The 27,897-nt window shown below is 46.4% G+C and overlaps 1 protein-coding gene across 1 annotated transcript; it reads left to right on the top strand.

Moving 5' to 3' along the window:
• On the top strand, positions 1-26,446 carry LOC143137712 (cdc42 effector protein 4-like). Its single transcript, XM_076298004.1, has 2 exons — positions 1-248; positions 21,370-26,446. The coding sequence occupies exon 2, from the start codon at positions 21,677-21,679 to the stop codon at positions 22,883-22,885; it is 1,209 nt and encodes a 402-aa protein (XP_076154119.1). The 5' UTR covers positions 1-248; positions 21,370-21,676; the 3' UTR covers positions 22,886-26,446.
• The last annotated feature ends 1,451 nt before the right edge of the window (positions 26,447-27,897 follow it).

Raw genomic sequence — 27,897 nt, 5'->3', positions numbered from 1 at the left:
TGAACAAGCTCACAGACTCTACGCGTTGCGGTACGTGGACCAGAATCCCTGCCCGGTCCAGCCAACTGCACAGGGTCAAAGCTAGTGTTCCATTCAGTGTTTCATAAGAAGACCCCCTTCTGCCCATGTATTAGTTCCTGATAAATTACGAGAGGAGCCGTTCCTGTTAACAAAGGGAAATTGCTGTGAACTTGGCGGTTAAGAGGATTCCCATTCACTCGCAGGGAAATTTTACGAACATCGCCACAGTAAGTGACATTTTATTTATTTTATGTGTTAAACGTACGAGCGGTTTTTAAAATATTGTTTTAAAACAATGTGTGCACTTCAACTTCAAACGTTATTGTCTCGTTTATGGGCTTTAATTAAACGAGACCCCCACACCCAACAGAAGCATAGATTTAAATGTCTTTTCCTAGCAAGTTATTCCAAAAGAGCTGTGACTGGGCTACTACAATCAACGACGCGCTTTGTGGCTACACAACACTTTTCTCCAGATTAAATGTTTTGAATTCACGCCCGTATAGCGTAGCCTAGTCTGTGGAAATCAGCGCCAGGCAGTCTGTCGATGACTTGTATCATCACCATCCTCGGCCCATATGGCACACACGGAGTGAGCTTGAGCAAGTTCATTGTGCGCCGCCGAGTAGGCGACTAGTAGACAACAGTACAACAAATGTCCCCACCACGACCGTCTCATTGTCTGTCCTTTCACAACGCGTTGTTTTGTCCTATGCTGCACTACCAGTGACGGGAGTTGAGCTTGTCCCAGACACTGTTAATTAAAAGAAAAGAAAAATCCTGTTACACTCCATGTACACTGCTTTGTGTTTATTTTTCTCTCACCATTGTTTTTGCAATACCTAAGCGTCTTTGGTCAGGGCCAGGTTGGCCGTTACTGTGGGGGCACCAGATAAAATGAGTTAACCGCAAATCTTGTGACTCACTCAGTCAATGTGGACTACGGGCGAGAGGAGTTGGCGGAGTTGCCTGGGTGTCCTGCCCTGCTTGCCTGCCCATGTCCCGGCTGTGTTTATCAGCAAGTTTGTGGTCTTGTGATGGGACCCGCTCGCCGTGTTTCGTTGATCAAATGAATACAGATAGCACAGTGTTCTCGAGTCTCCTGTCATCTTACTTTGTTTGATCTGCAATCATCGCAGGTCACTGCATATGATAAGCACTTTTTTGGTTAGATACGTAAGTTGTGAGGACTCATTAGAGACTGATAAGTGTGTGTGTGTGTGTGTGTGTGAGAGAGAGAGAGGGAGGGAGGGAGAGACAGATTTGCACAACCCATATTACATATTTAATCTTGTTTCTTGCTTGTCAGACATGATAACTATCCAAACCATGTCCTCGCAGCAGATTTGCATAACTCATTTTGGTACACTGTTCGTTTGAGATTGGACTATCCTCCTTGGCTGAACTGTGAAGACTTTCACTGAGATGAAACAATTCAGACAGTCTTTAATAGTTGTCCCGAACAACTTCGCTTTGGCACTATCGCAACGGGGGGCATTCAGATGTTTACAATCTAACAGATGGTGATAGCAAACTGGCTGTGCTCTCACAGAAGGAAATTATGTAAGGAGGCAGAGTAGGGAAAGTGGTGCGGTAAGCAGAACCACTCCATGGTCGCGTTTGAAACGGATCATGACAGCTGCGAGCGCACAATGCAAGTACGCAAAGTAGAACATTTTGTATAATTTTCGGTCTCAGCTGGCATCAAAAGACCGCGCAAGAGCACGAACGTTGTTTTGTGAATTGTTTTGTTTTTAACGTTGTGATGACTTGGCCACACATGCAATGCCATGTTTTTTTTTTTTTTCAGTCCCCATCCCGGGTTGTGCCATATGTGTAACTGCCAAACTGAAGCCGTTTTTCCGCTTCGTTAGCCTTTCGCCCCAGGCCCGTTGAATGAAACAACAACATTATTCAGGCACGATGGCCCGATCTGTGGCCAGGGATTTGTGTGGGCCTGATCGAACTTTAATGGGCCATTCCTGCCAAAGTCTAACAGCAGTAACTCAGCTGTCAGTCAGCCTGCGTTGGAAAAGGATTCCCCTTATCTTTAACCTTTCAACTCCTAAAGCCAACAAATGTAATGAGAGAGATAGAGTATGTGTGTTTGTGAAGGGGGTGCTGGTTTATATGTTATGAATCATTAGGAGTCACAGCTCTTCTCATTGCTCATGTCTGGGGAGTAGAGCCCCTTCCGTGAACTCTGGCCTTGTCTGCAATAGGGTCCCGTCAGCCTGCTCTGTGAGGTGTCCATCAAGTGGGTGGTGTGTCCCTGTTGCCTTGACGATGACTCTCCCTGCCATCAGTCACTGCCCCAAGGTCAGGGCCTGCATTTGCTTAACACACACACACACACACACACACACACACACACACACACACACACACACACACACACAACTAAGCAAGGGAGTGAAAGAGACAAGAGCAAGAAAACAAAACTGAACCGATGATGTCAAGCCCTCTTTCTCTGTCCCACTTTTTCTTTCTTTTTTTGACTTTCTCTGTTTAACCTTTGCCCTTTTCCTGTCTCACACTCTCGTTTCTGCTCTCTCTCTCTCTCTCTCTCTCTCTCTCTCTCTCTCTCTCTCTCTCTCTCTCTCTCTCTCTCTCTCTCTCTCTCTCTCTCTCTCTCTCTCTCTCTCTCCCTCTCCCTCTCTCCCTCTCCCATGGCCTCTCTGCTCTGTTACTTAGGAGATTGCCAGGAGAGGGTGGTGAGTCGATTGTGGCCAAACAGTCCCACGATTAATGAGACACTTGGACAGCCCGACTAATTTATAGTGCCTATAGCTCTCATTCCTTCTCTCTCTCCCTCTCTCACTAACTCTGTGTCCACCACTCTCTCTCTCTCTTTTTCTACTTAATACATTTCTAAACCTGGCCCAATCGATCCGCCCTGCCTCCCTCCCTGTCTATCTGGCTGGCTGCAGCAGGTATCGCATGTCCAGTTTTGCCAGAATGCCTTTGGGAGAATGCCAGGGCTCACTTGACCGCTCACGTGCCTCCAGCCCCCACTCCAGTTCGGCTCGGCTCCGCACCTCATAAATGTGTCTCCAGCAGACCAGAGGACTGCCGCAGTCCAGCCAAACTGCTCACGACGACCTGCCTTTTTCTGTAGGCATGTAGAGCTCCCTCTATCTTACACTCTTTTTTTTGTAATTTGTTCCCTTCGCCCCATGAACATACTTTCTTTCTTTGTCACTTTCACACTATTTATTGCAGTATCTCTCTCACCCCTTTCTCTCTCTCTCTCTCTCTCCTCTCTCTCTCTCTCTCTCTCTCTCTCTCTCTCTCCATGAGTTCTGGCTGGATGCCAATGTGAGGTCAGCCTCTCTGCAGTGTAAACTCACATGGGGGTGAGGGAGGGAGGGAGGGAGGGAGAGTGGACACTCGGAGCCGTAGAAGCCAACATGAGCACTTTCTCTTCTGAAAAATGCTTACTTTGGTTGTTGGATTTTAAACACTGCACATGTTTTTGTGTATCTGCGAAGGAAACAATTGGGATTTTCTGGCAGTATTTGGGGGGCAAAATTAGTGCATGACTGCTTTGCCTCAGTCAACCAAAGCACTGGCCAGGCAGATTTATGAAATCATAAATGCAGATCCATTCACTTGTTTGTGAATGTTTCACAACTTTATTTATTTTTCTTGACTGCCAGCTGAACCTGCAAAGCCAGGATAGCATTTGTATGGTGAGACACGTTGAGCTGTAACCCTGATGAAAAAGGGATATTTGGGATAAAAGGGATTGTGTGTGTCTGTGTGTGTGTGTCTGTTTGTCTGTGTCTGTGTGTGTGTCTGGCTGGTACCTTCTGGCCCAGCAGAAAGAAACTGAGTAAAGTGTTTGTCTTTGCTGCAGTTCGTCCACCCGGTCTGTACTAGACCCCTTAACTATGCTCCGTCATGGTACCTTCTGGCCCGCTCTGTAGTAGACCCCTTAACTATGCTCCGTCATGCTCTTAGGCCTCCATCATGTTCTGTAGCCCTGATGCTTAACCTCCCTCAGTTAGTGGCTAAAGCTGCGCCAATCCAGCCTTCGCCTCGGCCTCAGCCTTGGCTAGTCCATGTCCCAGCTGTTATGAGGGCCTTTGAACCCTGGGCTAATGTCCACACATGCCCTAAGCTTTCCATTGCTTTCCAGCAATTCCTTTCTAAACACATTAGTGCCAAGGCATATTTAGATGAATGGTGCATGCATCATTTGCAGTGATTAATTGTGTGTGTGTGTGTGCGCATGTGCGTTTGTGTTTGTGTGTGTTTGGTATCCTACATCTTGGCGTAGTTCACAAGCATGGACAAACAGAGACCCCTTTGATTGGTGTGTGATTCAAAGGAGTCATCGTTGAGACAGATTTGGGTTTTGGGACAATGGCAGGACGCTCCAAGTTGCTTTGAATGAGGGGAACACTCTCCACAAGGGCCCGCAGGCAGGCCCTTTTCTCTGGCCTAATCCAAACAACTTCAGGGAGGGGGAAAGTGTCGATATGTGGCTACGCCTTAGCCTTTGACTGTGCTGTGGCTGCACAAACCCAAGCAAACCACAGCGCACCTCTTTGACAGTCTATCTATCTAATCTCTGTCCTCTCCTTATACATAAAGCAGAGGTGAGAATGTCTGAAATATCCACTGATTTTTTTTTTTTTAGACCTACTCTCAGTCAGATTTTAAAGACGTTACACAGTTAAACTTAAAGCCTAATCGTAGGAACCTTTGAAAACGTTGCTTTTAAAGGTAAACTATGCAGTATTGGAAATTTCCTTACTGTTTTTTCGGTTTTTGCTTCTTTTTCGCTGGCTCTGTCATGACGAAACAGAGCATGAGAACATGAGAACATGAGAAACTCCACCGCTACCTTTTTCTAGCCGGTGCCTGGCGTGTGTGTATTTGAATGCAGTAAAGCAATTCGTAACACTCGTTATACTTCCTGACACTGAGGCCGCCGGCCCACAGTTGCAAGGGTGGTTTTTCCGCTCACAGGCGCTAGGGGGAAGCGAGACGGCCACCATTCACCCCGAAAAAAGTCATATAATCATTCCAATGACTCTGAAGCGGTTAAATGAAGGTAAATTAAGCTAAAAAACTTGCATATTAAGCTAAAAAACCTGCATAGTGTCCCTTTAAGAGCAGTGCTTTGATAAACATCTGATGTAGAAGTTCGACTTTACTACTGTAATCAACACTTAGCTCTGTGACATGTTAAGTCCCCTGTGGAATTGTTTCTGTTGAATCTTCAGCCCTACCTAAATGACAGGCATTGTTACATCACAAAATAAATCTCAGTGTTCTACTGTGATTGTTGCACGGTCGCTATGGCAAGGTGACTGCTGGGGTGTGTAGAAACCGGTTCAGGACGGGCCCTTTGCTATCAAGTTGCACTTCAGGGCTTCCGTTCCTGTCCCAAGCCCTACAATCTTCTTGCTGAACCCAAATTCCAAAGATGGTGAGTGACACTAAGCCCATGTCATTGACAGCTGACATTTTGTTGTCTGTGACTCTTCTTGCATTTTACCTCCCTCGCCCATTACCTGAGTGACAGCCACAATGCTCTTCCCTGACTCGTTTGGTAAGATTTTTTAAAAACTGACTGCCCTGAACTGATAGCCAGGTTCCTTGGAAGACTACACAATGCGCGGCACCACAAACAAGCACATCTTTTTGGCTGTTGCTGAAGTGATTGAAGTGATTACTAGTTGTGAAATGCCGGCAGTGGCTTTCACGTCTAGCTCTTTTGTGAGCTTGGGGTCATTAATGCTGCTTAGTTAGTCTCCTCATTATGTAATGGTTGAACATTTTCTCTATTGTTGTTAGTACACTGAACTGCCACAAAACCACACCCTTGTGACCGTGGGATATACTGTAAGTCTTACTTGTGTTGTAGTTGTTATTCACTGCGCACTGTGATTGTGTGTGGTCAGTTAGTGTCACCACCCCTCTGCCCCCCCCACCCCCGTCCATGGTTGTGTAATGTTCTCTCCTCTCTGTGGCTCGGTGTTTGTGCTTGGTGGTCAATGTTCAGACGAGCTGTCAGTTTTGTGCTTTTGTTTTGAACTGCATTATGTTTGGTGTGTGTGTGTGTGTGTGTGTGTGTGTGTGTGTGCCCCCCCCCCCCCCCCCCCCCAGTTGTTTTGTCCCCTGACTCTGGGTCCACTGTAACAGGTGGAGTCCCCTGAGCATGTGACTGCTGAAAGTACAAAATAGAAATGCATTATTTATCTCTCTCTTTCTCTTTTTCTTTCTCTCTATTTTTTAATGTATGTCTTTCTTTCTTTCTTACTTGACCCTATCACTCCACCTCATTTCGCCTCTGTCATTCTATCCTCACTTTACTCCCCCCCTCCCTCTCTCCTCCACACATCCTTCTGTCATACCTCTGCCATCATCAATCCATCATTTTCTATTACTCATTCTCTCTCTCTATCTCTATCTCTCTCTCTCTCTCTCTCTCTCTCTCTCTGTACTTATCATATCTCTCTTTGTGAGTGTTTCCCTGGAGACTGTGACTATGACGAGTGGCAGTGCACTGGCGGGAAACGTGATCCTCCTGATTCTTATCTCTTCCCCTCCATCGCTCACGCTCTCTCTGTGTCTGTGTCTGTCAGCGCCGGACCCGGTCCATGCTCTCACATCAGCACTTGGAAATATGGTGTGATTTGTGAACCCCCCCACCCCCAAAAGAGTGAACTCTTGAACACCTTTTCTTCTTCTGATACTCATGTTTGTTTCCTTGCTGTATTCAATAGTATATTTATTTGTTTGTGTGTTTTGGTTTACTACGAGGACAAATCTTTAGATTTCTGCTCATACTTTAAGTGTGTGTGTGTCTTATATGACACTGTGGGAAGGTTATGGGTGACAACAGATAGTGTTTACAATACGTACAACTTCAAGAAGCTGATGACAGACTTGGAGTACACTCACACTCACAGGGAAGTACCATGATAACCGCGAGTGCCCTGTACTTTTCACTGGGGATTCTCTTCTGTCGTCTACTGTCACACGGTCGACTCAGCTGTCTGTGCCCGAAGGTGAAAGACTCCAGTGTGTACCTAGCTGTCACAGATGGAAGGAAACACAGATAGCATCTAAAGGCTGAGCTCATCGTATAAATTATCATATCGGTAACTCTAGCTTACACACCTTACTCTGTGTGTGAGAAAGAGAAAGAAAGATGAGGTGGAAAAACCAGCATGTGTTGCTGCAATGTAGTTTTGATTTGATATGACGTTTCCCAGACTTTGTAATTGTATCTGGGGATTTTTTTTTCCATAACACACAGCCTTAAGATGATCTATATCCAGAGTAGGTGTGTGTGTGTGTGTGTGTGTGTGTGTGTGTGTGTGTGTGTGTGTGTGTTTCTGTTTGTGTTTGTTTGTAAAAGACCGAGGCCAGCGCTTTAGTGTAGTACATAAACTGTGTATAAATTCCATACACCTTTGGATACACAGCACACAAAGCCGTGATTCTTTTTTTAAAGTGTGTGTTTGTGTGTGTCTGTTTGTTTGCATGTATGTGTTTGCTTTGCTTGACCAAGGCATGTTTATGTTTGTGTTGTGTCTTTAAAATGTGTTTTTTAACACCTCACCTCAGCTGATTCTCTGCTCCACTCTGAAGATCTAAGTGTCAGCAGTAGCAGCAGCACCCCAAATCAATTCAGGACCAGCAGACACATCAATGCCAATGAGTCATTCCACCCTGTGTGTGTGTGTGTGTGTGTGTGTGTGTGTGTGTGTGTGTGTGTGTGTGTGTGTGTGTGTGTGTGTGTGTGTGTGTGTGTGTGTGTGGCTGAGGAACCTCATTCAACCTCATCAACTTGGAGTGAGTGGAGGAATGGCAAGTAAAGCACTAGCAGAGGGAGGACAGACGTGAATGCTGTTTGTGGCACGTTAACCTGTGTGTGTGTGTGTGTATGTGTGAGAGGTAGTTGCTGCATTGGCAGAACACTGACTGCCCTGTGCTGCCCTGTTATCTGTTGCTAAGCTTTGTGGTGATTTGGCACATTTTTCAGCCCGCCATCCAACATGAGGCACCAGTATGACTCCCTTTCTCTCTACCTCACTCTCTTTGTTTCTCTCTCTCTCTCTCTCTATATCTATCTCTATCTCTATCTCTCTCACTCTCACTCTCACTCTCACTCTCACTCTCACTCTCTCTCTCTCTCTCTCTCTCTCTCTCTCTCACTCTCTCTCACTCTCTCTCTGAGGAAGAAGTGGTTCAGAGTTGAAATGTTGTATGTAGGGATCTTTTTCTTCCTTTGTGAAATGATGGCCGCGGTCAGTTTTTCTTGGTCGAACGGGGATGAAACAAAAGCAGTGATGCAGCATTTTTCTCCAACTCCATTGTTTCCCTTTACCCGCACTCCATTTGAAATTGAAAACTAAGGGAAAATAGCACCTTCTCCTGTTCCGAAAGATGTCTGTGTCTGTGTGTATGTCTCTGTGGTTGCGTGTGTGTGTGTGTGTGTGAGAACAGCTGTGCATTTAATTTGTCTCTGTACTCTCCTTCTCTTTAATAGTGTGTGTGTGTGTGTGTGCGCGTGTGTGGTTTTTATGTGGATGGCAAGTGGATTGATTAAAACTCAGGACACAATGTCTGTGTCTGGGTGGGTGAAAGGCTTAACGACACACACACACACACACAGGGTGGAACTCTTGGCTGCCCACTTCTCACACTTCTGCCAAACTCCAAGTCCAGGCACTGGCCCATCTGTGTGTGTGTGTTTCATGCTCCATTGTATCTTAGGCAGGAATTGTGTGGATTGAGGACTGTGCAATTAATCAGATTAATACATTTTCAACTATTATAAAAGCACCAATAACTTAGATTATTTTGCTGCATTTAGTTTTGCAACAATGTTCTCATTTTGTCTTGGACCAGGATTAAACTACCGTGTGTAGGATGGCTTAGGGACCGGACCCTTCACATATTGGAGTGGTTCGGACCTGTTCGTCCACTTAACAAAAAATTGTTTCACTTTCCCCTGGGGGTAATACCTAACCTTAGTGTGGGTCTGCACTTTCCAAGTGTCCCTCTAGTTTGAACTAGTTCAACTCGTTTTATGCTTTTAGTGTTGTGATGTGTTAGTGATATGTATGATTGCACTTTCAGTTTGCCTTATAATATATTTTGGTAAGGGATAAAACAAAACTCTCTCAATCCTCGTATTAATCTCAATCTTACTTTTTTACTCTGAGAGAAAGCTGCTTCAACGTGTAATTAGATTGCGTTCACAAGAGCTAAGAAAGTTGATGATCCACTTGATTACTTGTTGGAACAGAAGGCATTCAACACACACACTCTTTTTTTAACCTCTACTCTGCATAGCCAAGGTAGACCCATGGCTGTGCCACACACACACACACACACACACATACACACACACACCAAACATAATGCAGTTCAAAACAAAAGCAAAGCATAAAACTGACTTCTCGTCCGAACAATGACCACCAAGCACCAAACGCCGGGCCACAGAGAGGGACGAGGAGAGACACTTCAATGTATCCGGATACACACCTACCTGCCCACACACTTTGCTATGTAGCTATAGATACACACACACCCAGACAGACATCTCCTTTACACAAAAAAACTCAAACATAATGTTTAACAAGCCATGAAATTCTCTTGAGCACTGGCAGCAGATGTAGTGTGTGTGTTTGTGTGTGTGTTTGTGTGTGTGTGTGTGTGTGTGTTTGTGTGTGTGTGTGTGTGTGTGTGTGTGTGTGTGTGTGTGTGTGTGTGTGTGGTTGCCGGATTTGAGCTGATTAAAGGGGAAATCTGGCATAATCTCTTGTGGGAAATGGGTTACCCAGGTTAGACCCAACAACCATCAAATTCCTGTAGAGTGAGCGTGAAGCAAATGAGACAAATGTAGATAGGTCTGGTACAAGACTTTAGGTGTGCGTGTGTTCAGTCTGTCGGTGGTTACGTTTAAGACACTGTGTGTGTGTGTGTGTGTGCGTGTGTGTGTGTGTGTGTGTGAGAGGTGGTCATGTTTGCTGTGTGTACAGGCACGACTGGCTTTCCTGGGATCAGTTTATTTTACCTCCTTTGAACATGAACACAGTAATCTTTCTGTGGTCTGTGTGTGTGTGTGTGTGTGTGGCAGGAGGCCCAGGGGGTGTTACCTAGCCTGAGGAAACACACACACACACACACACACACGTAAACTTGAAGCGAGTCAGGAGTTCAACAGGAAAGTAATCACTTTCGTTGTCTGTGTGTGTGGGATTCCTCTGTCAAACAAGCCTGGGCATCCTTAATGGTAAATAAACCAGTGTGTGTCTGTGTGCATGAATGTGTGTCTGTGTGAGTGGTTATGTGTGGGCAAGTGTATGCACGTGTGAGTGTCCACATTTGTCTGTGTGTGTCAGTAACAATTCATTGTATTTCCACTTTCTGAATGCCTTTAAGGGACGTTTTGAATGGCATTCCTATCCGATAATAAGATGCTTCCCACAGACAAGTCCCAACCTCGCACACTCACCTAACCTCACACTCGCACACTCTCTCTCTCTAACACACACACACACACATACATACATACATACATACATACATACATACATACATACATACATACATACATACATACATACACATACATACATACATACATACACACGCACACACACATACACATTCATACATATACACACACATACACATTCATACATACATACATACATACACATACATACATACATACACACATACATACATACACACACACACACACACACACACACACACACACATATATACACACACACACACTACCTCAGTCTCACACACACAGACAAGAATCTTTACTCACACAACACCCATCTCATGCCCTACACACACACACACACACACACACACACACACACACACACACACACACACACACACACAGAGACTCACACAGAGACCCATTCTGACACACCTACCATCTCCACGTCAGGGTGTCTAAAGTTTGTAAAACCTACAGTATGTATGTGCATGCTAGCTTGTATTTAGGGCATGTCTATATTGAATGCCTCTCTTTAATGTACATCTGTTTATCTATGTCAATATTTAACCCACTTCTGGGACAGTCAGTCAACATCATCACATTAACACTCTGTGTGTGTAAAAAGCCTGTGTCTGTTGCCTCTGTGCCATGAGATATCATGCCTCTCCCCCAGATCAACTGCGCGTGAGCACGTTAACCCATTTCTATTAACCCACATAAACTCTGTGTTCTTACCCTTAAGCCCACTAAATGTGTCAAAAGCCCTTACATGCGTACCACACTGGACTGATACAGACCTATTTTCATATGCACTGCTTTGCATACTTACTGGTATTTAACAATTTATTCTGATTTAGTAAAATCCTGTGCCATGCTGAAGTGAGAGGTTTAGATATTAACCCAACATTCTGGGTACAGATGATGGCCTTAGATAGCCTTAACGTACCCCATTAGAGTGAATTAGTGCTAGAGCATATTAGTAGCCTACATATGTTGTTTCATATTGACCTGCTGTTGCTTTAAGACCTATGTGCTGTGTGCTATACACACACACACACACACACCAATCAGAAGCCCCTGCCCTACACTTCCAGTGGTATTACATCATTGATGTTAATAGACCACACACACACACACACACACACACACACACACACACACACACACATAACAGCTTAAAACTTAGCCACCCTTTCCCTACTCACACTTACTCATATGGATTATACATGTGTGTGGTTGTAGGTCAATAGCTGCGCCTATATGGTACGAATTGTACTATTTACAAACTTTTCAATGCCTCGTTTTATGAGTAAAGAACATACTGTAGAAGTTTCGTACCATTCAGAGCATTATTGGTGGGGTAATTTAAGAGATAAAAGTTGGTACCATTACGACTGCAGAACGTCATTAGTTTCTGACAGGGCTACTCGACCAGGGTTCGACCAAGGAAAAACAGGTTCTGGGAGGGTGTTTGGCTCGGGGTCATGGTGCAAAGGACCCTAGAGTGAAATTACTCCGAACCATCGCTTTAAGGCAAAACATGACACACAGAAGCCCACGGGGGTGTTTGGGCGATAACACAGCCAACAGGTAAAGGTAAACAGGAAGATCAGGTTATGGCGGCACTCCCCCATGACGGCGAACAGAACATATGCAAATCAACTCTGGGCAACACACATAGACACACAGACAAAGACACACAGACACAGACACACACACACACACAGGGCACAGACACACACCGGACACACACACACACACACACACACACACACACACACACACACACACCGGGCACACAGACACAGGGCACAGAAGGACAGGTGCATACAACAGAGACAAAATCAATTGGTTCTGAATTATGATTTGGATAACTAGTGATGCATCATACTCCATCTTAAAACGTATGTTAATAGTTGATGGGAAGAGGTCCATGAACGTCAGCGTTGCCAAGCTCTACTCAATATTTTTTGGTGATAAATGTTTTCAGTAGAGGTTGAGTGAGGAAAGGCAAAAATGGAAAACAGTAGTGAAACGTAACACAGGTGTGTGTGTGTCTGTGTGTGTGTCAGCGTGTGTGTGTGAATAGTTACAGGTGAAAGGTCAGGTAATGAGTTTACAGAGAGTGTTAGTAGCCGTTGTAATGGTGCCTAGGGTCGAAGATCACACACATATGCAAACACCCACATGTGTGCAAACACACAGACACACACACACACACAAACATGCCCTGTTGCACAAATATTCACAGACAACCACTCTGACTCTTCCCTTTAAGCCCTCATAAAGGCACACACCCAAACCACAGACCCACACGTCCACAGCACTCTATTTGTATCATTCAGGCCCTGATTCTAACGTCCATTCATACACAAAGGAGAAGTGGTTTGTGGGTGGGTGACTTTCAGCAGATGAGTGACACCACCAACTTAATAAGTTTATAAGGTTTCATTTCAGCTTGTCAGACAGACATGGAATGAACAACATCATGTACTGAGGCACTGCAGCAGTCAAAGCTCTATGGATGTTTTCACTGGTCAAGTTGCCATTGATTTAAGGGCTGTTGGCTTCTGTTCGACTCATTAGGCCTTGTGTGTGTGTGTGTGTGTGTGTGTGTGTGTGTGTGTGTGTGTGTTGGTAGACGGCATCAGCTGATTGATGGCCTCTTAACATTAGCACTATAATAAAAGAAGCCATTGAGACCACCACCTCTACAAAGAGAGGAACTCCACCCACATGCTTTGTGTGTGAGTGTGTATGAGTGAGCGTGAAAGTGTGTGCAGACAATAGAAAATGAGCAATTCACACCTCTAAATTTAAACATGACAATTTTATGGACCCCCACTTAAACAGGGAGAGGGAGAGAGCCAGTAGTGTGTTGACCGGATGTTTCTATTGTGTCCACACACTCACACCAGGGTTACTCGCGAGTCATGAAACATCGTTTTGCTGCTTTTAGATCACAGGCTAGATGATTTGCATACGATCAGTGCCACAGCATTTCATATCAATCTACTTAAATATTGTGTAAATAAAGATTCAAATGTATTTCTACAGTATACGAGCTGCAAGGTTTGGTCTTGTAATCACTAATGTTGTTATGAAACTGATGGAGCAAGGGTTTCCTCAATAGAAATAATGTTTAAAAAATAATAATAAAATGATAAAAATGGTCGTATGCGGTCATACCACTCTCACACATTCATTCGCTCGCTAGCAGGCTCACACACACGCACATGTACATGCCCACTTTCCACTGGTTGAAATGTTGTCTTAGTGAACGCACTTTTGACTCTTCTGATGCCTGATCTGGAGCCATCTGCGGTCAGATTAGACGCACATGATGCCCATTCAGGTGCACTAACGGCTTAACGCGGCCCTGTCTTGCTAACTCAATCATCCAGCACACACAGCTGTCAAACGGACTTTTTTTCCTCTCTTCCCATCACACACGCTCTCACTCTCTCTCTCTCTCTCACTCTCTCTCTCTCACACACACACACACACACACACACACACACACACACACACACTCTCACTCACTCTCACTCTCACTCTCTCTCTCACACACACACACACACACACACACACACACACACACACACACTGTGGAGACAGCCCAGCTCTACTAAGCTGTCATTTTCTAAAAATAAGTTTATTATGACTATCTTTAACTTTATTAAAATAGAATATTATTATAATTATGTAATATTGATATTTTGAGCTAGTCTCTCGTCTTTGTTTTCAGCCTCCCACTATTACGTCCTGCGTAGCTCTCTCTCTCTCTCTCTCTCTCTCTCTCTCTCTCTCTCTCTCTGTGTGTATTCCCTTTTAAAAAATGAAACACTTTCTATAAATAAAACTGGCAGAATGCGTAGTGTATTCTCTCCCATATGTGAACTGAAGGATGACGCAACACATTGCATCTGACCTGCTCTAGACTGGATCTGATCAGGTGTGTGTGTGTGCGCACGTGCCCCAAATTGGCCATGCCTATCTGTATCTTTCACATACATTACACAGTAATGAGTTCTGTCAATGGACCAGAGAAGATGGCACACTTTAACTGGGATGATCTTGGAATGCGTCATTCATGTTTACTAAGAAACATGTGTTCAATACGGAGGGTTGAGAGGGTATGTTTCCGTGACGACCAGATAAGATCTGGTTAATCATTGATGCATCACCCAACTGCTTGGATCATGTGACTGCGAGGAGCAGCCCTGAGTTCCAGTAAAAGCATCACTGCATGGGGAATCACAGTCAGAGATTCTAATTCTGCTGCTTGTGTGTGTGTGTGTGTGTGTCCCTTTTTGGCCCTGTCTCTGTTCTATTTTTGCAGTCTCCAGAGATGAGGGGGGGGGGGGGGGGGGGGGGTTGTTTGTTTAGTGGGACACTGTTATCGCTCTGTAATATATTTTAGAATGGCAGCAATCTTATCAGATGGAGTCACTAAGGTGATTATACCTACATGGTGTCTCAAAGACTGTGAAGATCAGACCCTGATGTTGTATTCAGATGTTAGTTTTGCTCTTGATTTTTCTCCTTTGTCTTTGTGACATTTCAGCCAAGGCCCCAGCATTCCAGATGTGACAGGACTGCTCGCTGTGTGTGTGTGTGTGTGTGTGTGTGTGTGTGTGTGTGTGTGTGTGTGTGTGTGTGTGTGTGTGTGTGTGTGTGTGTGTGTGTGTGTGTGTGTGTGTGTGTGTGTGTGTGTGTGTGTGTGTGTGTGTGTGTGTGTGTGTGTGTGTGTGTGTGTGTGTGTGTGTGTGTGTGTGTGTGTGTGTGTGTGTCTCCAGATGTGACCAGACCAGACTGCTCTGTGTGTGTGTGTGTGTCCAGATGTGACATGACTGCCTGCTGCTCCCTGTGTGTGTGAGTGTGTGCGCTCGCACATGTGTGTTTGCTTGTGCACAGTGTTATGTCTGGTGCTCCAGTGTGCCCTGGTTTGCTCGTTCGTCTCCCCCAGGGAGAGGGACTGTGGCGAGGCATCTGGGCATGCTGTGGGACCCCAAAGACCCCCAGCTGTCCTGCAAACACCCAGGCCCGCTGGAGCTCAGTCAGCCTTTTGATTCTTTAAATTATAACCTCTACACTCAAATATCCCTGAGGAACATGTGTGTTGGTGGGTGGGTGTGTTTGTTCATGATATTTTCATAGCTCTGATGTCTAATGGGGTTGAACACACACACTCGCGCTCAAACACACAACCCCATGTTTCTGTGTTGAGGTGAAGAGTTAACCACACATCACTCCAGGAATCAAAGTTTTCCATCAGTGCAGTTTTACCTGGCAGTAGAGCTTTGATTTTTCTTGTCCTCCTAACTCCATTTTCTTTTTCTGTTTTATTTTCCTTTCCTGTTCTTTTCCTTTCCTGCTGCTGTTTCATCTGGCCATGGGTCTCTCTCACTCTCTCTCTCACTCTCTCTCTCTCTCTCTTCCCCCTCCCTCTCCCTCTCTTTGTGAGACGTTGGTGTCGGTGCTAATTCGCTAATTGAGCTTAGCCTGACTTGCTAATTGACTCCGGTGTCGAGTCCTAATGGCCTCCTCTCCCCAGGCCTCCCCTTTGTGATGGAGGAGCCACGGGGCTAATGCTAAACACGCTAACTACCGAGGAGGAACTGGGCACTCTTTAAGGGCATCGACTTGCATTGATTGGCGGAGTCCCTGCTGGGGAGAGAGTTGTTGGGGATGGCGGGGGGAGGTCATTTAGGAGGTTGTAGATGCCCATGATGACCTGCCTGCTGAGGGGTTGAGGTGGGGTGGGGAGTGAGGTGTGTGTGTGGATATTCAAAGTCATGAAGCTGAATGTGTTGGGCCCAGACAGGGTGAGTTGTTGGTGAACATTGTTGTGTGTGTGTGTGTTGGGGGGGATGGTGTGTGTGTGTGTGTGGGGGGGGGGTGCTTCTGTGGGAAAATTGGAGAAAGAAAGAAAGAGAAAGAGAGGGCTTTGTGATGAAGAGATGGCTTTTATGAACTTCAAAACCATGGGTGCGAACAGAAACACTATAGCACCCTGGAGACATGGAGGGAGAGATAAGGAGGGGGGAGGAGGGGATGAAGATAAGAGAGAGATGGTGTGATAGAGACTAGAGGAGAGGACTGACAAATGAACTGCCCTCCTCGTCTCAGCCCCAGTCCAGTTTAAGATTTCAAAATACTCTGAAGGCAAGAAAACAATAGATTGAGAAGAAAGAACAAAGTTTGCTTTCCTACTAAAGACTTTCATGTCCAAAGACTTCTAGAAGGATCTAGACTGCTGAAATGTTAAGTTAATTATGACCTCATGAAATGGAACCTTTAATTAGAAACATTCTAATCACATATTTTGCGGAACTACTTGGAAGAACTTTGAAGAACCCCATTCCCTCCTTCTCTCCTGGTCTTAAAATGAAATACAGGTTTTACCAATCCAACATAGAGTTGCAAAAGTTATCTTTCTCTCCCTTTTGGTCTTGCACTCTCTCTCTCCCTCCCCCTTGCTTTCCCCTCATACTTTATGTCGGTCTGATATCTTTGCCAAGTCTCCTTGGCCGAGGCCATCCCTTCTGACGTGCACGCCACACACACTCATGCAAGCACAGACACACACACACACACACACACACACTCTGTCAATAAGCAGCTAGTCAGCTTCTTACGACAGACCACCCTGACTTTGTTCCCAGTCTTTCCATGGTCATTTTGGCTCTGTCAGTTTCAGGTATCTACCATAGCCTGCTCTGAAAGTGTTTATCAAGGTGAACATTTGGACTTTGCCAAGTACAGCACCCCTACTTAATGGCAATTGTGTCTTGCCCAAAGGTATTGTAATAATTAAACCCTTTCATCCCACCAGAGCCCATGCCTACTTAATGGCAATTGTGTCTTGCCCAAAGTTATTGTAATAATTAAACCCTTTCATCCCACCGAAGCCAGGTTAATAACCCCCCTCCCCATCCCCCATTCCATTCTTTAAGCTTGTTCATATAATAGTGTTTGTTGGTTATACCATATGACGCACTCAAATGCTTTACAAACGTGCTCCAACATTTGGCAAATGTTGAAAGTTTAGAAAGTTGTTTGAATGGCTTAGTTTAGGTTTTAAAGTCAAACCCTGAGGTGTGTGTGTGTGTGTGTGTGTGTGTGTGTGTGTGTACAGCTGCCTGAGGAGTCTTTGTCTTTTTCCTGCCTGGCAATGACGTCTGCTATGATAAATCTCAAGCACATTAGTCATTCACAAATCTTTTCTTTCCCTCTGGCGTGTGTGTGTGTGTGTGTGGTCATTCAGAGCCCCCACATACAAGAATCCTCATTTGCACAAGCATGTGTACATATTTTCCTTGTCATCCACAAACACAGGGACACACAAACCCTTTCAAGTCCCAAAACCAAGGTTACTTGGAGCTGTTGAACCGTGACTCCACTTCTTGGTTCTTGACACAACTAGAAGTTAATGTTCTCCGCAGGGGTGATGGCCACTCAGACAGGAACTGGTCCAGAACCTTATCGCTCATCAGAACCCCCTCCCATCCAGTGTTCTGGCTGGCTAGGGTGGCCGGAGCTGTCAATGGGCTTTTGTTTTCCCGACATGCAAATGTTGCCAATGGATACGGTTGCCTGTAGTGTCATTTGACCTACATGGCATGCCAGTCCGGTGTCCCCACACACACACACACACACACACACACACACACACACACACACATATTTCCTATACCATAGACTCTCCTTTTCACACACACACACACACTATCACACACATCAAAGTGCAGAGAAATGCAGAGACCAAATTTCCCTCAAGGGATCAAAAGAGTATATACTATACTACTAAAGACTTTTCTGGTCCATTGACTATGCTGTACACAAAATACAAGCCGAGTCACATTGGTCTGGTTGTTAATGTGTAGTACAAGTGATCTCCACTGCCTAAAACGTATTTCTACTGCAGAACTTGGTTTTCAGATGTATTTCTATTTCCATGTGGATTACTGTAATAGAAAACACAGAGGCACACAATCTTTCTGTCTGCATCAGGGTTTCCTCTCTCAGTCTCCTCTGTCCCACACTCTCACAAACACTGTCTTTTTTAGAGAGTCATATGTCACAAACTCTCACACACACACACACACACACACACACACACACACATACACACAGAGAGAGAGAGAGAGAGAAAGAAAGAGAGAGAGGGGCTCAAAACTAGGCCACCAGGTTTTGTGTTTCAGTCTAAGCTCAGAGCGATGTCCAGCTTCTCCTTCTTAACTCCTTCCTGGGACTTCCTTTCTGCTGCCTTTTGTCCCTCCTCAGCAGCCGTAGCTGGAATGAATGATGAAAAGGGGCAACTTGTGTGTGTAGATTCTATCAGTGGTCTTCTCACCCACCACACACACACACACACACACACACACACAGAGAGAGAGAGAGACAGAGCCTTCAGTCCTCAATCTGCTCTGCTAACCATTGTGTGTGTGATTTTCCACCGAGTGTGGTCATGCAGTCACCAGATGATGAGGTCATCACTCTGGAGGGCTGATCCAGAGATCAAAGTGACTGCAGGAGGTGGGAGGTGATGGAGGGGCCTGGGAGATGCTGCTGGTCCGAAGAAGACCACATACATACACACACACACTCATACACACTCATAAACACCTCTTCCACACACACACACATATAGACGCCACTTCTAAAATGCTCCTCTCTTGTGACCTCATCACTCTGTGGTCTACATACACAAAAACACGCCTACATTCACACTGACTCTCACTCACACTCACTCACAGACACACACACCACACACACACACACACACACAATACCCCTCTGCTGTGATCCTGTCATAATGCCGTCTGTAGAGCCACATGCCATGTCGCCAGCAGCTCACCAGGCCATGTGTCAGGCAGGCGGAACAGAGGGATGGTGGACAAAGAGAAGAGGGAGGAAGAAAGAGGGATTGATGGGGGGGATGGGGGGGCAACGAGAGAAGGAGAGAGGAGGAGAGGAAATGAAACAGACTGCTGGTGGCTAACGGGGGAATGAAAACAGACTTAACAGGGTTTAGAGGCTCTTACAGGGGGCTTACTGGGACACAATGGAGGAGGAGGGTGCCAATCTACTCTGTGTGTGTGTGTGGGTGGGGGGGGGGGGGATACAATATTTAGTGTTTTTTGGGGTTGGGGGTGTGTATTCCATCATACTGACAATGTAGCTAGATGCTGATGATCTCCTTTAGGAGACCTAAAACACTACTGACCCAGTACTCTCTGGTGATCTGTCAGTTGAAGGTGTAGCCCAGCTTTCTTTTTTTAGCTTTCACACATTCTCTCTCCCTCTCCCTACACATTTGTCAGCAAGAGAATCCACAGCTTCCAACACTCATGTAACCCTGTCAGTTATGTAACAAGTAGACACAGACCCTGTGTGTGTGTGTGTGTGTCTGTCTGTCTGGCTGTGTGTGTGTGTGTGTGTCTGTCTGGCTGTGTGTGTGTGTGTGTGTGTGTGTGTGTGTGTGTGTGTGTGTGTGTGTGTCTGTCTGGCTGTGTGTGTTTTTGTGTGTGTTCAATCTGACAGGGGTTTGGGAAATGCAGCTTTTAATGATCAAAAAGTGATAAAAGCTCCTTAATGTATTTCTGCCGGGAGAGTCCACTGAATAGCTAAATGACTTCCCCACGGGGAAGGATCGGTCTCTATACAGTAGGATTCCTACAGGACGCTTAGATCCTTAAAAGGAACTCCACTCCACTCTGTTCAGTAGCCAATGTCAATGAGTAGGCTGCCTGCTGTTGAAATACTGTAGTTCTGGGTGTGGTAGTTGTAAAGTCATTGTAATATTTTTGTTATGTCTAGTAGTTTGCCTACCAGTTTGTCAACGTTGTGATGGATTCATTTTTGTTTTGCTTTCATCACAGCTGCATCACAGTTGCAAGTTTCCAGTCTGACGGAAGCTTTTTCCACTCACTAAAACTTTTAACAGTGCTTCCTGCCCTGCGAACACATTTGATTCTAAAAAGGCATTCATAATGCATCACTGATTATATAATACATTACTCATTACATAAAGGATTACTCGGGCTCCCAAACAAAATGAAACCTGGGAATCGACCTGTGGCATAAACACATTCCCAGCTGCAATGAAACCGCCAGTGTGTTTTGGGAGTGTGTAGTAGTGGAGTGCAGATCTGCTGCAGTTGAGGCTACGCTCTTTTCCTCTCCTCCTCTTCCTCCTCCCCTCTCCTCTCCTCTTTTCCCTGATTACATAAGCCTTAGTTCATGTGTCAGTATGGCTCTCCTCCTTTCTTTCGATTATTTGTTTTTTTTCTCTTCCCCCCCCCCCCCTCTCTCGATGGCTGGCCTTGGAAGTTTCCATAGCTGATTGCGGAGAGGATTGGAGACAGATGGGTAGTGGGGTAAATTTAGCTGCGTGAGTCATCCTCTGAGATTTCTCGTCCGTCCCTTAACGCAGACGACTACGAGGGCCATAAAGGAAAAGCGGTTACTGGGCTTTTTACGGCCACGCACACACAAACACATGGTTCATACTCAGATTGCTGCTGCTTCTTCTGTTCAAGTACTTCAGCAGACTGTGTGTGTGTGTGTGTGTGTGTGTGTGTGTGTGTGTGTGTGTGTGTGTGTGTGTGTGTGTGTGTGTGTGTGTGTGTGTGTGTGTGTGTGTGTGTGTGTGTGTGTGTGTGTGTGTGTGTGTGTGTGTGTGTGTGTGTGTGTGTGTGTGTGTGTGTGTGTGTGTGTGGATGCCCATGAACTGTTCCTTTCCATCTAGCCTGCCAAGGCTGATGGTAACAGCATTAAAGTTCAACGTGACTGTGAATCCATGAATTAATTCTCTCTCTCTCTCTCTCTGTTCCCTTCTTGTTTAGGTCGCTCTCAGCCAGTCAAGTCCCTGGAACCCCAGACAAAAAGCCTGTCATTCTTCATGAGGACTTACCATGGCTCTAACCTGCAGACAGCTAGCAACTTTTTCGTCTTGACACCACTATAAGCACTGAAGCATCAAGAAGACCAACTACAAAGAAAAGGTTCTTCCAAGACTGACAGAGTGACCTGTAGAGGAGGTGAAATTCAACTGGGCTCTGACTGAGACTTTTGTTTTGCATCTAGTGTTTTTGTTTGTTTTGTTTATTTGTTTTTTTTTTTTTGTAACGCCGTGAGAGGCATCGCATCACCATGCCGATCCTGAAGCAGCTGGTGTCCAGCTCGTCACAGTCCAAGCGTCGCTCACGCGCCGACCTCACGCCGGAGATGATCAGCGCTCCGCTCGGCGACTTCCGCCACACCATGCACGTGGGCCGCGGCGGCGACACCTTCGGCGACACGTCCTTCCTGAGTAGCCGCTCGGGGGAGCCCCCCCGGCAGCCCAGCGCTGACCCCTACTATCACCACGCGGCGACTCTGCAGCAGCCTCCACAGCCCCCTCCTCCGGAGTCCCCTAGCCACAAGCCCAGCCTGCTGTCCAGAACCTTCCGCAGCAGCAAGCGCTCGCAGTCGGTCAACCGCGCCGACAAGCACAAGACCTCGTCCGCGTCCTCCATCACGGTGGCCTCGATGATGCCCGGCGGCGGGGGCAGCTCGCCCACGCATGTGAAAACGGCCATCTCGATGCCGTACCTCAACGAGGCCGGAGGCGGCGGGATGTCGATGTCCAAGAGCGTCTCGTCCAGCCCGCTGAAGAAGCTCCCGGGAGGCGGGGACGGCGACGCGGTGGACGGCTGGAAGCCGGCCAACGGCGCGGCGGCGACCGCCGTCACCCTGGCGTCCCTCGAGCCGGACCTCCTGGAGAGCGAGCGGCGCTTCGGCGAGCTGAGCGACCTCCCGCCGTCCCTCCCCCGCGGCGGCGGCGGCTTCGGGGGCATGAAACACGCCGAGTCCATCATGTCCTTCCACATCGACCTGGGCCCGTCCATGCTGGGCGACATCCTGAGTGTGATGGACAAGCCCGGCTGGGAGGAGGACGACCTCGGCTATGAGGAGGGCCGGGCCTCGTCCCCGCTCAGCCCCCCCGAGGACGACAACGGCGACCACGACAACGGCGACGAGTGTGACCACGACGACGCCCCGTCGCCCGCACCCCCCTCCAGGCCCCCTCGCACCTCCTCGGCTGCCCCCAACCCCTACACCCCAGAGCTCCGCAGCGCTGGAGTGACCAGACCCTCCAGCAACCACCACCACCACATGGACAGCTGCTCCGTGTCCAGCTCCGGCTCCACTGTCCAGGAGGACAGGATGTCCACGCACGGGGGGCAGTACCACCGGCACAACCAGAGCGAGACGGACGGCGACAGCGCCCGCTTCAGCTCGCCGGGGCGGACACGCGACGAGGACAGGGACTTCTCCTTCATGGACGACGAAGAGGACGAGGACGAAATTCGAGTGTAAACGCAGGAGGTGTGCACACGTGTGTGTGTGTGTGTGTGTGTGTGTGTGTGCGTGTGTGTGTGCGTGTGTGTGTGTGTGCGTGTGTGTGTGTGTGTGTGCGTGTGTGTGGCCAATCGGGGTAGGAAAGGGATGTGTATGAGAGGAACGGAGAGGGGGAATGATGAAGGTGAAAAGGAAGAATGTGGACTGGACATGCTGGGATTGAAGGATCGCTGCTGTGTCCGACAGAAACGTCACACTCAACTGGACACAGAGACTCGACACGCTTACCATTCACCGCTGTGTGTGGATTAAAAACGCTACCACCTGCTTATTCAACTCTGTGTCTTACCGTCATCACTGCAGCCAGGACTGGAAAGTGTGTGTGTGTGTGTGTGTGTGTACGTGCATGTGTGTTTGCACATATGTGTGGGCGTGTGTGTTTGCACATATGTGTGGGCGTGTGTGTTTGCACATATGTGTGGGCGTGTGTGTTTGTGCTTATTTCCTTGTGCAAATGTGTGACTGACCGTGTGCATGTGTTTCCGTAGGGGAGAAAGCAGGCTGAGAAAAATAGATGATGTAGCTGTAATGTTAATCCACTTTAGATGGACACAGTAATGTCCACTCCTTTTGAGGTTATTTTGTTCTTTTTTTTTTCTCCATTTCCCTCATCGACCTTCAGTGTTGATCGCTGACTCTGACTGGAAGTGATTGCAGAAAGCCTATAGCTCACCATAGACATTATCACCTGCCACCTCCCACAATCCCCCTCTCTCCACACTCCTCATCTCTATGGTCTCCATCCTGGCCAATGGGATCCTGGCCAAACCACAGCAAACAGCCGGTGACACCTGGCAACTCCTCCGTGGCTCTATGAGAATTAACACCTCCTAGAGGCCATCCCATAATACTTCCCTCTCTACACTGGTCCCTCTCTCTGGTCTCTGTTCTGTTCTATTGGCTGATGGGCACTAAGCCACGAAGCCCATTTAAAACACCTTCGTGGCTCCATTGGAGGGAAGACCTCCGAAGCAATCCCACAATCCTCTGCTTCACACTCCCCATCCCACCAGTGTGCTGTCTATCTCTCGCCAAAGCAAGGCACATCAAACGACACCATACATACATACACACACACACACACACACACACACACACACACACACGGCTCAAATAGGAGTGAAGTCACTGGACTCTTCCTCTGTGAAGCCTGGCGAGTTTATGTGGCGGTCATGTCACACACATCACATGAGGAGGATTTCCTCGGTGTGTTCATGGGCTGTCCTGGGCACTAGAGGAGGAAATGGGAGAGAAGGTGGATGGAGTTCACCGCTGGGTTACTCTTTGTGTGTGTGTGTGTGTGTGTGTGCCTACGGGCCTGCTCCCTTATTGTCTTACAAATTCACTTGAGGATTCCTATTTGTGTTGTATGTTCATCTACATATCATTAATACAATAATTTGGTCTATACTGGGACCTGGAACAGCTCAACTCATGATCTCTTAACCTATGGACTTCTGGACTGCTAAAGAATTGCACCATGGGAAATGAAGTCTTCAGTCACACTCAGTCTTAACATCTACAATTGTTTTTTGTGTTTTTTTCTTATGGAGGAATTCCAGCTCTTTATGTGCATGGACATGGGAAATTCAGGACATTGCAAGTCAAGTATTTGACAAAGATGTGATTTTGGGGGTCTATCTCCTTGTTGCTCTATAGAGACTTGCTAGAGATTTGCCAATCAACCCCCCACCCCACCCCCACCACCACCCCACGCAAATGACACTATAACACATGACACTATATGGACAAGGATGCTGCAGTTGTGTGAACCTACATTAAACACCCCAAATGCTATTTGTTTTATACAGAAACAGCTTGTGGTGTGTGTATGTGTGTGTTTATGTGTCTGTATACATGTGTGTGTTCCCATCTCAGTCTTACACCAACACAGGTGTGGTCGTAAAACAAGTGGCCTTTCAAAATAGATCCTGCTGGATTGAGTAGGAATCGGAAGTGTGGATTATTATCAGATGGATTGTGTGTGCAGGAGAGGTGTATAGTGTGTGTGTTTACATGTGTTGCACATTCACATCTGTGTATATTGTGTATTGGAAAACCTGTAGGTGTGTAGAGAGACTAGGAGAGTGAGACGCGGTAGCGGAGGATGCCATGGGAACAGGTGGTTGCGCAACGAGTGACTGAGCTGGTCCTGATCTTGCTCTGATCCGGTTCAGAGTTTGACCACTCTCCTGAGAGCGGAACCAAGTCATGAGGTCTGACCGGAAAGCATCAGTCAGTGGGCATGAGCCACTGAGTTAGGTTTGGTCAACCCGTAGAATTAGAACGCTCCGAATTTGGTTTTCTAGAACTGGAATGTCCCCTCATTTACATTTGTGAGAATTCTGAAGTTTTTCTAATTCTGTGGGTGAAAAACACCTCTTTGCCTCGTTTCTCGTGGTCTGCTCCTGAATCTCAAGCTCTAGAGGAGCTTCCATGTGGAAGCCATTGAGGTTACGCAGCCTCACATCACCTGTTCCCTGTGGCCCTGTACCTCCATTCGCTGGTGGAATGGGCTTAGAAGTGGCATGTCCAGGAGATGTTTGGTCTGGTGTCCTGTCGTCGTTGTCGTCGTTCAATCAGGAAGCTAAGATGTTTGATGATGGGGAGCAAGGGATAGCAGGGAAAGTAGAAACGCTTGAGTTTTATCATGGAGACTGAAACTGTAAAGAGAGCAAACGTGCCAAGTTCTGTGTGGAATTGTTTGAACTACTTTATGTTCAGGCAATGGTTAATTTAGGTTTATGATAAACCCTATGGTGATATCAGTTACCTAGCCAGGAAGGCCAAAAACTGTGTGTGTGCGTGCACGCGTGTGTGTGTGTGTGTGTGTGTGTGTGTGCGTGCGTGCGTGCGTGTGCGTGTATGTTGATATGTTCCATGGTGTGGTTCCATTAATGGTATCCATTTCCCAAAAGCCTCCAAACAGATAGAGGCAGTGCTTCTGCAATACGTGACACCCACCTGTATGCTAAGCAGTGTGTAGGAAACTGGTCAGATTGAGCTTCTGGAGGATTCCGTGACATTGCTTTCTTGATACAGCTGGAGAGTGTTTATGCTTCCACTTTAGAACACACAGTGGATTCTTAGAAGGCCTCAATGCGTGTGAGAACACTCCAGAATTTACTAGCTTAATGCAGCAAAAAGTGCCATCGATAGCTACGAGAAAGTAAATATTTGTCTGTTTTTATTTTTAAACTTCAGTGACATTGAGATACAATTAAGGGCATCACTGCCAGCTATCAGGATTGTGTGTATCTATAAGCAAATTCTCTTCTGTGTGTGTTTATTTTGCAGAAATAAAAACACTTTTTGAGACATGGTGTCTAGGTTAGTGTAGGAAATGCGACAGTTATTCAAGCCGACTTGGAGCGGTTTTATTATTTTCCCCTTTTCACTCATTTCACTCCTGTTCTATATTAATAAATATTATATATATGTATTTACCCTGCCCATGGTTCACTTTGGAATAACTGCTATATTTTTCAATAAAACTGAATGCTGGTAATCTTTGCATAACTTTGTTCTGTAATTTTGTTTTGCCTGAGATTTGATTCATGCCTGTGGCAATAAGAGACCGCACATATGCTTCATTTCTTACATCCAGTAACAATATGCATGTGACAATAAACTTTCCTGTATCCTTGCTGGGAAAATACTTACCTCAAGTTGGTGCATGCATGACTGGTCACTTTTTTGTCTACACGAAGAGCCCATAGTTCAGACTTGAACAGCTTGGCCATTTCCAGCATGTTGGCAAATGCCCTCTTTCAAAACATTTGATTCAGCCAGCCAAGAAATAAAACACACACACACGCATCAATCTCTGTCAAACGGTTTAATGATGGAGCCTTCCGGAAACAGCCTTCCGGGAACATTTCTCTCTGCGGTTACCCGAGTGTCTCTGTGGCATTACCATAGACGGAAAAGATTAGGTTTACTGACTTGCAAATTTTCAAAGCGACATTTTATAGTTTATTCAGAAGACAGCCTCTGGGGTCGAAGTAAAGAAAATAAAATAAGTGGTAAGCCAGGAGGGTATTCCAACTATGTGGTGGTGTGAGTATGTTGTATGAGTTCGCTCTGAGTAAGTGGTAAACCTCCTAATAGCAGAGCTCTGTGGCTTCATTATCCTTGCTAAACAAAGCCATGTGGGTCTTCTTTTAGTAGATTTACTCCATACCCAGGTGTGTCACTGAACCACATACACTGACATACTAAACGGCCTTTAAACTACTCTTACAACAACTATTTACAAATACAGAAATGGGAATATCCCTTATACCTTATGAAGACGTCAATGAGAACACTCCTTGTGATATGTATAGCTATTTTCTTTCAGATAACAAAACATAAAGTGGGTTGGCATGCTTGCTCTCCTTCACTGCCCCTCTGCATGGCGTGATGGGGAGGGGGTGGACACACAAAAACAAACAAACAAGGCTTCCCTCAGAGCTGATGCCAGCCTTGCCTCACAATGCCCATATTGTGCCCTCCAAATGCTGTGAACAAGCTGGTTGTGTGTGTGTGTGTGTGTGTGTGTGTTTGGGAGTGTCTGCGAAGCATTAACGGCTGCCATGTTGGCGGACAGCGAGAGATGCCAAGACGGCGGAGTGCCCGCTGCCAACGTCTGCCCCGGCCTCAGATCACCTACTCCGCTCAGCCCAGTATATTCACACAACCTCACACCCCTGGGGCTCTGGTGGAAGGGGAACAAAAAAAAAAAAAATGTCCGCTATAATTGCTGCACTGTGCTAAATCTGTATTTATAAAGACCAGCTAATTGGGCTCTTCTCTTTTTTTTACGTCAGAGCTCAGAATGTAGATCTGGAACAGTCACTTTGAATAGACTCCAACCAACCTGAACTGCGGTGACCTGATAAAAGAAAGTTTTCAGCCAAAACTGACGACAAAGTCAGCAAGGAGCAACACATGACTGTGTTGCCAGCGTAGCAATGCACCATCGCAGA

This window comes from Alosa pseudoharengus, unplaced genomic scaffold (genome assembly GCF_046254945.1).
Source record: "Alosa pseudoharengus isolate Yale_2024_CS ecotype anadromous, Long Island Sound unplaced genomic scaffold, YU_APseudo_1.1 YU_APseudo_1.1_scf_21, whole genome shotgun sequence".
Taxonomy (NCBI): Eukaryota; Metazoa; Chordata; class Actinopteri; order Clupeiformes; family Clupeidae; genus Alosa; species Alosa pseudoharengus.
The sequence above is the reverse complement of the archived record's forward strand: the minus strand, read 5'-3'. Positions and strand labels throughout refer to the sequence as shown.